The 15,252-nt window shown below is 36.2% G+C and overlaps 3 protein-coding genes across 6 annotated transcripts; 2 read left to right on the forward strand and 1 right to left on the reverse strand.

The window, feature by feature from the left end:
- Positions 1-71: 71 nt before the first annotated feature.
- LOC123220077 lies at positions 72-4,150 on the reverse strand. 2 transcript variants are annotated; one of them, XM_044642094.1, is made up of 3 exons: positions 4,010-4,150; positions 3,798-3,900; positions 72-1,981 (listed from the first exon to the last, which is right to left on the reverse strand). In XM_044642094.1, the coding sequence occupies exon 3, from the start codon at positions 1,979-1,981 to the stop codon at positions 296-298; it is 1,686 nt and encodes a 561-aa protein (XP_044498029.1). In that variant the 5' UTR covers positions 3,798-3,900; positions 4,010-4,150; the 3' UTR covers positions 72-295. The 2 variants fall into 2 exon arrangements, with proteins under 2 accessions (XP_044498029.1, XP_044498020.1); XM_044642085.1 differs by lacking the exon at positions 4,010-4,150 and having other exon boundaries at positions 3,798-3,988.
- A 204-nt stretch (positions 4,151-4,354) lies between these two features.
- LOC123220057 lies at positions 4,355-9,941 on the forward strand. 3 transcript variants are annotated; one of them, XM_044642056.1, is made up of 11 exons: positions 4,355-4,721; positions 4,852-5,092; positions 5,888-5,960; positions 6,058-6,105; positions 6,195-6,273; positions 6,433-6,478; positions 6,574-6,672; positions 6,966-7,034; positions 7,136-7,454; positions 7,808-7,941; positions 8,716-9,941. In XM_044642056.1, the coding sequence occupies exons 2-11, from the start codon at positions 4,862-4,864 to the stop codon at positions 9,805-9,807; spliced, it is 2,190 nt and encodes a 729-aa protein (XP_044497991.1). In that variant the 5' UTR covers positions 4,355-4,721; positions 4,852-4,861; the 3' UTR covers positions 9,808-9,941. The 3 variants fall into 3 exon arrangements, with proteins under 3 accessions (XP_044497991.1, XP_044497999.1, XP_044498007.1); XM_044642064.1 differs by having other exon boundaries at positions 4,857-5,092; XM_044642072.1 differs by having other exon boundaries at positions 4,355-5,092; positions 7,847-7,941.
- A 1,336-nt stretch (positions 9,942-11,277) lies between these two features.
- Positions 11,278-14,880, forward strand: LOC123209135. The gene is made up of 6 exons (XM_044626929.1): positions 11,278-11,849; positions 12,570-12,737; positions 12,828-12,953; positions 13,172-13,363; positions 13,835-13,999; positions 14,199-14,880. Exons 1-6 carry the CDS (start codon positions 11,595-11,597, stop codon positions 14,631-14,633), a joined length of 1,341 nt encoding a protein of 446 aa, XP_044482864.1. The 5' UTR covers positions 11,278-11,594; the 3' UTR covers positions 14,634-14,880.
- Positions 14,881-15,252: the final 372 nt, after the last annotated feature.

Raw genomic sequence — 15,252 nt, forward strand, 5'->3', positions numbered from 1 at the left:
TTACTATATTTATATCTTAATGTCAATTAAAAGAAACGGAAATCAGAATAATTTACCAAAGACAAAGAGAATACCATAAAGGTTGATATTCTTATTATTAGGCATCTTTATCAAGCATATTCAAATAATTAAACCATAAACGAACACAATTAAATAGAACTGCAAGCAACAGCTCCCTTGATATGTCGAGAAAACACCAACATTTCACTCTTTTAGGACCAAAACAACAACATGCAAATATGAACAGCAATCAAACAAGTCATTGCCTATTACATTTCCAGGTCCCATACATATTTTAGATGAAAGACCACCATCTTCTGCTTCTGTTCTCCCTTCGATTAGTGGGGGTGGAACCAGGAATGTTTATTTCAGGCTGATTCACTGTCCCTCTTCTGGCAGTTAGAGGACTGCCTAACCACAACACAAGAACAAGACTGACAAGACTGACAATCGGAGCAGCTGCAAGAAGAAACCATCTTCCTCGACCACTGTTGCTGCCAGAGCTACTCGTATTAGAGTCTATATAGCGTGCAGTCAGTTCACGATCCTCAACAGCTTCAACTTCAACTGAAACGTCTGATGCACTGTCCTCATTTGCATCCTGTTGCCTCAATTCATGAATTTCCATTCTACTGCTGATGTTTCGCTTCCCCTCCTCGTATTCTTTATCATCAGTTGGAAGCTCATACCGACAAAGAGGACATGAATTTCGTGCATTCAACCATGGCAGTATACAGGGCTGATGATACAGGTGAAGGCAGGGAAGCTGGTTTACTTTAGTGCCAATGGTTAAGACATCCTTGCATATCGCACAGGCTAGATCGCTATGCTTCACGTGCTCTTCATTAATGGTCACACAAGGCAGACTATTTACAAAAGACACGGCTGCAGGAGGTGCTCCTCTTCTGGAGTTGTCAGTCTCAGCAAGATGTTCAAGCAGTTCGTCAAAGCCTCTTGTCTCAAAATAATCCCCATAATTCCAATTGTATGGGTGTAACTCCAATTCCTCTAAGTTACCAAAGATATTACGGGTTAATCTTTGTCTACGTTCTCTAATCCTCCGATCTAACACACCCTGAAATTCAGGAGACTGAACCTGCCTATGCGTATTGACAGAGCCACTGCCTTGACTAGGACTTGAATTGAAAATGTTTCGAGGTTGAGGTATGGCTACAGTTGATTCAACTGTGTCTTCTTCAACATCAGGTTCTCCCCATTCATAATCCTCTTCTTCCTCTTCCTCAGCATCTTCTGAGTTCCATTGTAGGTTCATATTTGCATGCATTGGATCAATGTCAGTGTCACTATCAAAAATGCTTCCATCTTCTGGTGGAATAAACATTTCTGTATCCAGGAAACTATGTCCATCCACCGATGCATCAGAATCACCTCCATAAGCACTAAAGGAAATGCCATCGCTCTCACCATGAAAAGCTCTATAGTGGCTAAAACTTACATTTGATTCACTCCCCCCGTAAAGAGAATCCAAATGATCATAACCATCACTTTCAGCATCAGATAGAACCCAACGCCATCTTCTAGAATCACTTGGAGTTGTACGCACACTTGAAAGATGAAATGACCTAGTAGCAGTGTCACCATCTAAAGATAGATCCTCATGCCCAGAGTTAGGGGATTGGTTTTGTCTTGCCAAATTTATCATCTGCGAGAACTGATGTGAGAAAAGATTTTCAATTGACTCAGCACTGCTATAACTCGTCCTTCCTCCTCTAGATGGTAGCCTCTGATGAGAGCCTTGTGAAAGTGTCCCAACATCTTCAAGAAGTAAGAATTTACAGTCCCCACATAAGCTAAAAGTTTCAAGATCGTTAATTGACTCATTGTTAGGTGCAAGGATCCTTCTGCACATTGTACACGTGGTGGGCTGAATAGAATGGTCAACTGCTAAATCACCATCCACAAGGCCATGGGCAGTGGACAGTGGCACTTGTCGGAATATTCTTTGAGAGTGCGAATCCATCTAATCAAAAGAGGGTAAATCAGCATAGACGCAGGAAATGATATCATGGATACAAGCAGACACAAAGGCCATACTGACAACCAAGCAAAAAAACTAGTTATCAACCATTCTTTTATTCAAATATATGCCAACGTTATTGACTTCTGAAAACAAGAAAAAAATTAATTAAAGGCCAAAACAAGTGAGTGCTGCAAACTGGTACATAGATGTATAATGTGTTGTTTGCTTTTGTCTCAACTGGTCTGCCCTACTAAAGCATGCAAACTATTGCCAACCACAAACAAGTATATATCTATTAAAGAAAAAATGAAAGCAATTTTCAATGGTGTGAATAAAATTGATTATGGAGTTTAAGTTTTATATAAAGAATCATCAACTCAGGAAATTTTGTTTGAAATCCAAGAAAAATAATGTGGTATATGTCTAGGAAAACAAAAAAAATGAAGTATTTTATTTTATCAAGGTTAAGAATGACAGAGCAGTAACAGGCATAGGAATAATTACATGAGAAACAAGTGAATCCCTGGTTACACTATGCTCATGTCAAACATCAACCTCAAACCCTTTTTAACATTTAATCTTAAAAGCATTTGCCAGACTTGTTGTCTAAGAAGAGATCCTATATATACACTTTGATGTAAGCAGAAGTTAAATAAATCAGGTAATACAAACTCTATGTAAGAATCATTGAGAAAATTTCAAAACCTAATGATTTTAATAAACTTAGAATTAAGCTTTCCCTAAGGCTGCTAGCCCTTGACCTGAAACATCTTTTTCTGGCACAGAATAACAAAATGCCTTCAAATCTACAAGGTGATGCCTAAAATAAATAATGGCTTATCAATTACAAAATTTTGGTGAGGTTGAGCTTGAATCTTCATCCAAGCACTAATAACATTGTTTTAAAAGAATCCTTTTCTAGGGTATAAAGTCCCAGACTCGGGATTTCATACCACACATATTTCATGGGAAATAAAGTCATAGAGATGCCACTTCAGTGCCAGATTTACTACTCCAGGAGCATATAAGAAGGTTTATTCAAGTATTTGCTCACATAGTAATACCACTTTACTTAAAGTGATAAACTTTCAAAACCACAAACTTCTTTCTAGTATTCCAATCAACAATCTTAACGCTAAAATTAGCCCAGAAAGATATGGTATGCCCAAATAAGAATATGACAACCTTGTGATCAGACAAACTTTCAAAACCAGGGGTTTGGTTCACACTCGAAGTTAATTTTAGCTGGAACCTCATTAGAAAGTGCATGGCTTAAAATCTGTAACAGCACCACATAATCCCTTTAGGACAGATAAAAACATGAAAAGTAGTCCTTGCAATTGCAGTCTATGCAAGTAGAAAACCTTTACTTTAATGGTTCTCATTCAATAGAAGCTCTTTATAAACAGCACAAGACACCTGAGCTACATGAACAGCCTGCCACATAAATCCTAGATTTTTCAGAACCAATCCAAATAAATTGAATCTTCCAGAAACCCATCTCATAAATCTTGGGAAAAAACTCATAAATTCTGTTTTAGAATGACAATCAAGAAGCAAACCCAGAATTCCATATCTTGCCTTCACAATCAAGAAGCAATTTGACCAAAAAAAAATTGTCCAAAACTTTAGTCCCATTGTTCCATGTATCAAATAAAATTCCCATAATTCCGTACACGCAAATGCAATACATAAGAAAGGCAAAACGAAGAAGAGCTGAGATAGCTTAGAAGGCCATGTAAACTGAAAATGAACCTCATCAAAAAGTACAAAATATAATATGAAGCAATATAACTTACAAGGTCAGAATAATTACCAGAAAAAATAAATTGGGGGAAGAATTAGTCCGATCTTCAGAATTATATCGAGAAATAGCACATGTAAACAAATGTTATCAAGAACGCCAAATGACATGTAAACTACAAAACAGAAAGGAAACAATTGTAAAAAGAAGATATTTGGGACTCGAGACTCAAGACTCGAGACTTAGTCAATTTGTTTATGAAATGAAAATGAAGAGTCACTAACCAATGAAAAAGCATCAAGACTCTCGACCCACCACCAACCCGGCTGTCAATCCCATTTAACTCTTTTTCCTTTGGCTTTCTACAAACCTGAAAGCTCCATTTTTTACCGTCTTACCACAAGGTTTCAAACTTTTCTTCTCCTTGCTGCTGCCGCTGCTGCTGTTTCATAGTTTTTACCTACCACCGCTCACATTGGACTGGTCTCAGAATTAATGGCCCAAGTTTCAGCCCATTACAAGAGAGAGTGAGAAGCAAGCTCCTCGAAGCGCGTTTATTATCCAAGCATGACTGTGATTCCAAGGAGAGGTTAAAGTACAAACAACCACCCCATTCTCTCTCATGTTTAATGCTGTACTGCTCAGTTTACTTTTAACACTGTGCTGTTTTGCTTTCAAAATATTTCTTTTTTAGTAATTTTTTTATCCAATTGATGATGGAGATTGCAGCATAATGTTAAACAGGAAGCAAATAAGAAGAACAATTGTGATTTGTAAGAAGGGGTTAATGTGTTTTCCTTGTCTGCAAAATCTCAAATCGTTTAAAGAAGAAAGCAAATCAATTGCAAGCTGTATCTCTTAAAGTGCATTCTAAATTCTTCTCCTTTGCCGGTTACATTCCGCAAAATTTTACCTTTTATTAAGCTAAACAAACACCTGACGACCTCCCATATTTATAATTTCTTATTTTCTTTAGTTTTCAACATTGTCTTCCAGGTGGGTTCTTGAAAATGCATGTGAAAAATGTTTAAAATCTGCGAGAGATGCATTTTTTTTTTGTTAGTTTTTGTTCTTTAATAATGTGGTTGTGATTGTGATTGTATGAATGGTGGGCTGTGTGTTGAAGAAAAGTACGAATGTCGATGTCGAAAGAAGGGCACAGGAGAACAAGTCCTCGAGTATCTGGCTTGAATGCGTGCAAGGTTGAGCCAATGAAGCGCGTGAAAGTTGGAGTTGGAGTAAGAGTTGCTCCTGGCACAAATGCTCGCATAAATGGACCAGCCTCTCGCACAAGAGCTAGGAAAAAGAGAAAACTCAGACCCCTTCAAGATGTGGCTGCTACTTGTGTTTCACCCATTGCTCAGCCGGTCTGCTTCTTATTTACCTTAAATTTATAACACTATGACTGTTACCATTTCTGTGATTCTCTTTCATTGATGTGTCTCTTGCTCATATTGCTTGTGCCTTCTTGTCTTGTGTTGTGCTTTTGCTTTTGGGGTTTTAATAGGTGACGATTTTACAAGCTGGTAAAGGGGGTTTATCGATTATATATCTCTGCATTTTTTGAGATTTTAGTGCTGGGAGATTTCAGTCAATTAATCAAATGCAGACAAAATTACTGTCGGCCAACAGACAAGCTCACTCTAGTTTGTTGTGCCATGATTCACTCTTTCACTGACTTTGTAATTATTTTTTTTTTCCTTCCACAGTGTGATTGATTCAGCAATGCAGCTGAAGCTTTTGTTTAGAATTATGTGAACTGTACCAACTCCTTTATATATAGTTTCAGCTTTTCCACATAGGCATCCTAAAAGTTTGTTTCTTTTTTCTTGATTCATTTCAGAATTCTGGGGGCACCTTTATGTGGAAAACCCATATTCTAGTTGAATAAGCCTGCTAATTTTTTTCTTCAGTTTTTAGGAGTAGTGAATTTTTTTATTGGAATAATTGTCATTGTGTCGATTAAAGTGGAAGTGCTTATCCACTTGGCACTGACTCTAATTTAGCTGACAGAATTAGCAATATCGAATTCTGTTCCTCGGAGATTACAGTTGGTAGTTCATAAATAATGCCTTTAGGAACTAATGCTTTTTTCTGGTCTTTACTTAAGGAGTAGTTTTACCATTGTAAATAATTGAAAAACTTCAATATGTAAATTGTAGTCTGAAGATCCTGAATCAAATGGAGTGGATAAGGATAAAAAGCGAGATCATAAACATCAGCCAAGTAATATTGGTGAGACTTCATGCATCGTTGCAAGTGTAATGATAATCTACCTGCTTCTACATTTCATCCATACTGACCTGAGAACTTGTATGGCTTCTTGTGTCAGATGAACCACTTCTGCTGTGTGATAAAGGCAATCAAGCTACTTACCCCGGTAGCTCTCATTCACTCTATCAAATTTTGTGAAATGTAGAACTTCCATGTTCAGATAATTGTAATATATATCTTCTTTCTTGATATCAGATCAACCAGCAAGTGGACCATCTGCCCCATGGATGCCAGAAAAACACATACTAGAGCTTATCCTTGACATACTACAAAGGTGGAATTTTTCCTAAATGAAATTGTTATTAGCATTTCTTGGAAGATGAACCTGTTGTCTATTTGTTTGAAATTTACAAGATTTAATATTTACATAGTGAACTCCTAATGAGATATTCTTGTTATAAAATTTACTTTGAATGTTCTTTTTACATATCAGGAGAGACACCCATGAAATATTTGCCGAACCAGTTGACCCTGAAGAGGTTTGCAATTTGTTGTTGGTTTTCATATTGTCAAATCATGAATTCCCTATACCCTTCTTCATGCTTAATAAGATGAAGTTGTTGGCTGCAATTAGGTGGATGATTATTATGAAATCATCAAAGAACCTATGGATTTTGGCACCATGAGGGCTAAACTTCATGAAGGAATGTATACAAGTCTTGAACAATTCGAGGTTTGCTCTTTTCTTAAGGAGTAATTCTCTGTTTCCAATTCTGAAGGTCAATTGGTTTTAATCATAATCTGCCATTATCCTTCTGTTCCTTTAATGAAACTATGTAACTCGCCTATTTGATGTATCATGGTTGTTGGTTTTATGTATCCAAAGTAGTTTAAATGCTAATCAGTTTAAATGACTGTGAAGACAGCAATACCTTTGGCTATTATAGAATGCAAATCTATACCTATTCAGAGTATTGGAGAATTAATGTGTTAGTTTGACTGATTATTTTATTGACTACTATGCAGCATGATGTGTTTCTGATATCTGGGAATGCTATGCATTTTAATTCCTCAACCACAATTTATTTCAGACAGGTATAAATATGATCAAATTTCTGCCAAAATCTGGAAGAAATATTTCGGAATTATTTAATATGACAACCCAGATCTTAGCTATCAGCGTCTATATTTTACAGGCTCGTGCTATATATGAACTAAGTAAAAAAGTTTTTCATGCTCTCAAAACCAACCCAAAGAATTTTGAATCAGAGTTCTCAGAGACGAGACGAAGAACTGTTAGAAGGCTGCAAAGTGAAGCTAGGAGTCCAATTTATGGCTTAAGTACAAAGCATACGACAAATTTGAGATCCAATAGCACAGCTGTCAACGATTCATTAAAAGTTGTTTCTAATACATTGAGTGGTTCATCAAATCTCAAGAGAAGTCGTCGAGGAAACCTGTGGTGCTCTAGAGCTGCAACTCCTTTTTCTGAAAGAGATCCTGAAGTGCTTCCTGGTAAAAAGTGACTTCTGATTTTAAAAAGGAATTCCAATTTTAATTTTTTGTGTGATTCCACCTGGCCAATCTTAAATGCTATGGTGCCTATTTATCTCTCTTGTTTTTCCTTTTGGTGAATCCATCTGGTATAGTTTCTAAAAGTACACGGCTTTCTGATTTTGAAACTTCAATTAGATTCTAGAATCTATTTCTGCCAATGCAGTGCCATGTTTTCCATCACTGATTTGCATAACCTTGTGTGACACTAAGCTGCCTTGAAATTATTTTAGTGAACTCCCTTCATGTTACAACTGTTATTTTTTAGAAGTTTAGATTCTTTTAACTCTTCTAAGTTAATTCTTCTCTATCAGGTGCTAAAGATAGTCAAACAACAATTTTTTTCGATGAAGATCGGCGTTCTACATATAATCCCTTTATACCCTTCCTGAATGAGAATGATTCAGTTATGTCAACAATACATGATAATTCAAAGGCTCTAAAGCAAGTGAGTGTTTTTCGCTTCCGTTTGTGTTTTTCACATAAGGCTGATGACTTGTAAATGTCATACTAAACAATCATGTGATAAATAGGCCATGCCTTCTAGTGGGAGCAAAGTGTGTGGCATTCCACCAAAGTACACCTATTTCAGACTTGTGCCAAATGTTTAATCCTGAATAACTGCATTGGTTAATGATTCAACTGATTGTCACCTTTCTTATTTGACAAAGACACTGAATGCCCAACATTGCGCTTTTAAGCTTTATACTTAAATTGCTTTAGGAGCTTTCTTACTTGTTGGATGGACCCTACTTTGAGTGGAGTTGCTTTATCATTAAAAATACATAGTATTTAAAGTCTTCTTTTCCTTTAGTGGGGTATTAGCATAATTCATCTATCTTTAATCTGTTACACAAATTAGGTAGCACAACCTTCAATTTCTATGAGATACGCTGACAAATATTTGACAATTCTAAGACATGTGAAACCAGCTGATGTTATTTTTTCAGTGCCTTAAAATCTTAAGCGGCTGTCCTAAGCCAGCAAAAGTTTTGGGGGTTTTCATTTTGTGGACCTGCCAGTTGAGAAATGTTTACTGATGTCATTACACTTTTAGTGCAAGAGCATATTCCTTATTCATTCTAATTCATGGATTTCACCTTGTGCATTATTTGGTGATTGTCTGATTATTGACTTGTATGTTAGACATTAACTTCTTTGTTTTTTCAAAATGTTTGCTTTCTGGATGTAGAACTGTAAATCAATTTCTCTTTCTATGTAGGTGAGTCAGCAGGATATTGGTTATAAAGAAAGCTTAATGCTGTTTATTAGAGATTTAGGACCAACAGCCCAAATGATTGCCAAACGGAAGTTACATGGATTATCAACTGCCAATTTTCAGATTTCAGATTCAAACCCTTGGTTCCAGACTCCAAAATGTCAAGATCCTCCTGCAGTCATCTTGGCCCAACAGAGACCTCCTCCTTTGGACACTACCTTCAATTCTTCGATGTCTCAAAACATATCTTACCACCATCAAGGACATCGGAATTTTCCTGGAAACAGCAGTGACAGGTTCCCCCTCTGTGATATTGGTAAAGGAGGGAAAGTTTGTACTGGTGACAAATGGGGTACACATTTCCCTTCTGTAGAGGTGGAACCCAAGACTGACGGGAGGAAAGTTCCCAGTGCCTTTGGAGGGATTATGTGCACCAGCAGTGCAGTAAATGTTGTAGGTGTTTTAGGGAGTGATAAGGCTCATAAGGGTGAAAGTACCGGGATTAAGTTGAGCTTAAATTCCTCCATGGCTGCTGCTAGAGATTCAAATTTCTCAGTTTCTGGGTTAAAAGACACAGGTGACAAGTCAACATCAATATCAGACAAGAACAAATTGGCTAACCAAGCACAGTCATCAGACTCGGCTATGGAGTATTCTCCATTAGATATGTTTAGATTCAACCTGGTAAATAATTCTGGTTCAGCATCACTGTTGGGGCCTCGACAGAGCACAAGTATGTCAATTTCTTGTCAAACAAAGACATCCCTAACCAATCTAGGTTCCCAATGTTTGAGAGATGATGGAGCAATTGCTGCACAAGGCCAAGACCTCGACGAAATGGATTCACAAGAGACTAGCCAATCCATTAAATCGAGCCAACCTTTGCCACTTGTTTCCCAGTTCACTTTTGATCTACCATATTTGAAAACCAGATTGGATCAGATAAATACCTCCTCAAGGCAAGACAGATTGTTGCACCAGCAATGCTCAGGCACAGGGGGGTCCATTATGGAAAAAATGAGTTATCAGAGAGTTGATAATCATCACCATTCCTCATTGGATCCTAAGCACACTGATCTGGTTCTTCAGCTGTAAGATATTTACATAAAATCAAAATCTTTAAAGAAAAAAGATAGCTTTTGACATATTCACTCCTGTGGTTGGATCTTCTGTATTATTTTAACCATGTGTGGATAAAAGAGAAAGGTGACAGGTCCCATTTCCCATAACCATGACTTTATTACCTTCCATAAAGCTATATACAAATAAGTTAAAGACTGATTCAATTCACAATGGGATTAAGATAGGGGTGGATCCAGTCTTGAGTTAGTTCAATTTGAACTGAAATTCTAATTTGATAATTTAGTTTGAGATTGGTTCATTTATCTATTTGGTAATAATGTTTATGTTGTCGGCAATAATATTTACCTAATATTTACCTTTCTAACGATACTATCCATTTTATTAGCGGGCCTATGATGATACCATGCATTAATTTGATTGAGTTTGAATTCTCTAACTGAATATTCAATTTGGATGAATCCAGGTTGAGCTACGCTTCATGTCTAAACTGTTTGGAATTATATGATCCATCCATCCAAATAACAGCTAGTCACAGGAAAGAAAGAAAGAAAGTTTAGTTGATTGGCACTATATCAGCATCTTTGAGTTGTCATCTAGGCCCTCGAAAACAAAACCAATCATATTCATCACGTTCACATACCTAGGCTAGAGTAAATAAAATATAGAGCTATTAACGTTTTCTCATCCAAAGTTTGGGGTTAAAATAAATTTTCACCTATTATATGCAGAAATCACCATTTTTTACTCATCATTTAATTTCTTTAAAAAAATTAACGTTATAAGAGTACTACAGTGTTTTCATCTTCCAATAAAATTGGGGAAAAAATTAAAAATTGCCCTTTTACAAACCTCATTTTAATGTTTTAAATATGATTTTAACTTTTTGAAAATTTGCATTTCAGTTCCTCTTATTCAAATTTGATAACATAGTTCCCCTAATTATCACTTATTCAATGATAACCCTATCAAAACCACCAAACCTATCTGAACTACCAAATTATGTAATTCAATCTTTGTAATTTAAGTTTGAAAAACCATAATCAGCACTCATCCAAACTTAAATCCACCAACACCTTTGCCCACCCTTTAAAATCGTTATCCACCTAAGCGTAAACACACTAAAACCATCGATAATAATTAAAAAAAAAAGAGTAAAAGTGAAAGAAAAAGAAAAAAATATTGATTACAAATTTGGTAAACAAAAATTATTTTAAAATTCTTTTAATTTATAACTATATATATATAATAATTTTGACAAATAGATTAGTTAATTTATGTCGAGATCATTTTCTAATTGTGGATTTTGGTTTTAGATAAAAAAAAGTATTATTTAATTTATATCGTGAGATTAAAAAATATATATATATATATATCAATGTAGAATATTTATGGTATCTTGTTACATATAGATTTTACATAAATGATGATATTTAATAATTTCCAAAATAAGAGGGAAATGAAATGGAATGATGATGTGGAAAATGTGAAAACCGTAAGCAGAAAGGTTAGATTGTGGTATAAGAAATCCAAGGGTGAAGGGTGAAGAGAGACGGGTTGAAACGTGACATGGGGAGTTATTTTTAAGTTTCATTAAAACAGGAGAGACTTGGAGTTCGTTGGACGTAGAATTTTCTGTTGGGGATCTTCCTTTTCAAGTTTCCTCATCTGGGTTTTCTTTGGTGGTAGCTTAGGTGGCGTGGCGGTGGCTGTGGCTGTGGCTGTGGCTCTGTCATCATCTCGACGTTCTTTTATATTGCAAGAAAAGAAAAGAGAAGAAAGAAAGAAAGGGAATTTCAGAAATGGCGTACAGGAGAAGACAGGGAATAACGAAATCATCAACGTTCAAAGAAGAGATTTGTCATCCACCAGGCAACAACGTCAATGATAATAAGGCTTCATTTCCGACCTTTAAAGCTTCTCATTCGATTTCACCATCAACGTCACAATCCTTAGCTGCTCAGGCGATCCGGGCATCAGCCATTCATCGTGATTCATCTCTTTCTTCTGCATATTCTGCAGACCCTCCTTTGTCATCTGAAACTCAAGGATCCAAGGTTGGTTTTTTTCTTTTCTCTTTTTTCTCTATTAATCTATGGATCGGTTTCTGCCATTTTTTATTTTAACGGGTTAGATGTTGTTTTTATGTCGATTTCAGTTGCATACTTTAGAATTTTCATTGTTGTTTCTGTTAGGTGTGTAAATATTGCCCACAGGGTGCCTTTGGTTATCATCAATTCAAACAATTTACTGTATAGTGATTTTCATCACAAGTGCTAAATGGTTGTCCATGACATGACTTATGTTGATTATGATATTTGGTTGATGAAAAAGTCTTGTTATAAGTTTACTTTCCTTGGTATGAGTGGAATAATTGTGCAGTTCCAGAGACATTTTCGCAGATATTTGTAATGTAGTCTGGTCTTTAGAGGCAGGGTTTGAGATCTCCCCTCAGTTTTGAGCTATCTGGCATTTGTTCAAGTCTTTTATGACATTTTCTTGAGGTTGTGCTATATTTTCTGTTTTATATAATTTGTAACCTCTCAGAAGAAAAAAACTAAGCGATGATGAAGCCTTTTCATGATCCAGATTCTGAGATATTTGCTTTTATTAGTTACTTTGCTTTGAGAATTCAGAGAATTGATTGTGATGAAAAGATATAAAGAATTGGGTACAAGTCTTTTCATGTGCTATTTATTTGGCAACTTATATTTTTTCTTCTTGGATTGTTTCTTTTCAAATTATAATGCATTCTTGTTGTGAATGTGATATGGTAGAGTTTTACTGCCTATGAGGGTGCATCAGCTAGAAACGACTCCAAAGGGTTTTGGGGTGTAATAGCTCAGAAAGCCAAAGCAATTCTTGAGGAGGAACAGTTAACACCCCGATCTGAACCACCTGCAAGTTCTAGGTGGCAGATGTCCGAAACCTCAGCAGGTGGCCAGGTGATAATATACTTAAAATTCTCCATTTTTGTTGTTCTTTTCCTTTCTTTGTTTATGTTCTTTATTAATATCTTTTTCCTTCAACTGCAGTCCCAGCAACCATTCCAATCATCCGAGGGCACTAGAAATCTGGACAATCCTAGACTGCGGAGGGGCTTGGACAGAATTACATCTTCCCTTAATCAAATTGGTGACACCTTTGAAAAGGCTTTTGAGGTAATTTTCCTGAGATTATGTTTTACTGGAAGATTGTGTTCTTAGTCTTAAAATTCTTGTTTGTCTTGTGTTTACTTATTCCAGAATTTGTAAGTTCTACCTTTTCTTTATATGTATGAACAAATGAGAAGGTGTGAACAAAGATTTATGATGCTCTGAGTAATGAGCTTCCATCAAGTCTTCAATTGAATTGTTCTTACTTTTTGTGATGTCCACAGGAAGGCCGGACAATTGTGGAAAATAAAACTGCAGATATTATCCAAGAAACCCGTAAACTTCATATTAGGCGAAAAGAAAGCACTCCTGAGGACCAAGGTCCGGCTTCTGGTGCAAATAGCACATGGAAACCTGTAATGCCACAATCACAGAATCCAACTTACCATGAAACACAACTCAAGGCATCTCGCGACGTAAGGTGGCAACTATTTAATTGTGTGTTAATGGTTCATGTATGAGTATCCATTTTTTTAATTTGGAAAAGCAAAACCATGTTAATTTTGAAGTCACTTTAAGCTGACCATCAGGCTCAGCTATTCTCAACTATGAAGTCTTTAATATCTGGTCGTTTTTGGCAATGCTGAAGTTCACAGTTTAGGATATGGTTAGAGGAAAGAGGGGACAATTCTGGTTTGTTCTGGTGAGACTCCAGTTTGTTCAGATAATGTGTAGTCTGAGCTCATTCATGGTTGAAGCTTTAGGTCATTGATAGTATAAATTGCATTATTTCTATTTCACATAATGAGATTTGATGTTCAAATGTGGGCATTAGTCTTATTCTAATTGTTTTTGAATCATTAGCAGAAGAAACAGATTCTTATGATCCAACTTTATTATATCTCCTATCAAATGAAATGCATGCTGGACTTTGTTTTGGGTTACAGGTTGCAATGGCGACAGCTGCCAAAGCAAAACTTCTTCTTCGGGAGCTTAAAACTGTTAAAGCAGATTTGGCTTTTGCAAAGCAAAGGTGTACTCAACTGGAAGAAGAGAATAAACTACTTCGAGAGAGTCGTGAGAAGGGGCAAAACCCTGCAGATGATGATTTGGTAAACATTCTTTTTTTACCTTTTTGCAGCAAATTTAAGGTTAATAGGTCCTTCTGTTTATTTGATTCTTGTCAGAAGTAATGTTTGTAAGTATTTAGCTGGGGGCAAATGTCTATATTCATTACAGTAAGATTCTGCCACATATAGTCAGCTGTTCTCAATTTATAGTTGGTTTGGATATGCAAATCTTTTACTGCAGATTCGCCTTCAGCTAGAGACTCTTTTGGCTGAGAAGGCTCGTTTGGCGAATGAGAACTCAATATATGCACGTGAGAACCGGTTTCTTCGGGAGATTGTTGAATACCACCAACTCACTATGCAGGATGTTGTTTATTTGGATGAGGGCAGTGAAGAAGTGACGGAAGTTTACCCCATGTCCCCTTTGTCCAGGATGCTCTCTGTTTCCCCACCCTTGCCTACATCCCCTCCATCACCATCAAAGGCATCCCCTTCTACAAGCCCGCCAAATCCACCAAGTACAAAGATACCTGAAGAAGTGACAAAGGAAATCTTTCTGGTTTCATCAGAAGGAAGTGATGAAACGTCGCGAAATGATGCCCCACCAAACCTACTAAGTATTACGGAGGTACCTGAAGAAAATGATGCAAAAAAGTCCTCCAAATCTTCAGTTTGATTTTAGTTTTACTATTAACTTCATTAAAATAGAAGTTGGTAACATTTGTTCCATTTTTTTTGTTTCTTTTTAACTTGGTTTCCTTCCTGTTTTTATCTGTGAGGAAGGAGGGAAGCTAGGGAGATGATCCCCCTTCTTAATTTCTTATTTTTTGGCATGCATTATTTGATATTGTGTGTCGCATGAAATTTGTGAATGCAATTTTTGGGATTTGTTATTAAATAAGTTGGAAACTTGGAATTGCTCATTCTTTTGTTTGTTTAACTTATCGTGTGGTTGTCATCTGTAAATGAAAGTTAAGTCCAGCTTTGTTGATACTAAAATGGACCGTCAGATCATCAGATGATAGGATGGATTCAATCGAAGCCCATCTAAGGTCCACTTAATGTTAGATTGAAACCATAATGTTCAGCTTAAAAGTCAAACTTATTCAAATTAATATGCAATACCATTGATGAGTCACCATCAAGATAACAGTGTCATAAAAAAGATGAACAATATTATCAAATAAATTATTGAGCTAAGTTAAAATTAATAATTTTAAAATCGAATCGAATCGATCAATTCAACCAATTGAACTAGAAACTAATTTCAAGTTTAGCCTAATTAACATAAAAAA

Source organism: Mangifera indica, chromosome 1 (assembly GCF_011075055.1).
Source record: "Mangifera indica cultivar Alphonso chromosome 1, CATAS_Mindica_2.1, whole genome shotgun sequence".
NCBI classification, from domain to species: Eukaryota; Viridiplantae; Streptophyta; class Magnoliopsida; order Sapindales; family Anacardiaceae; genus Mangifera; species Mangifera indica.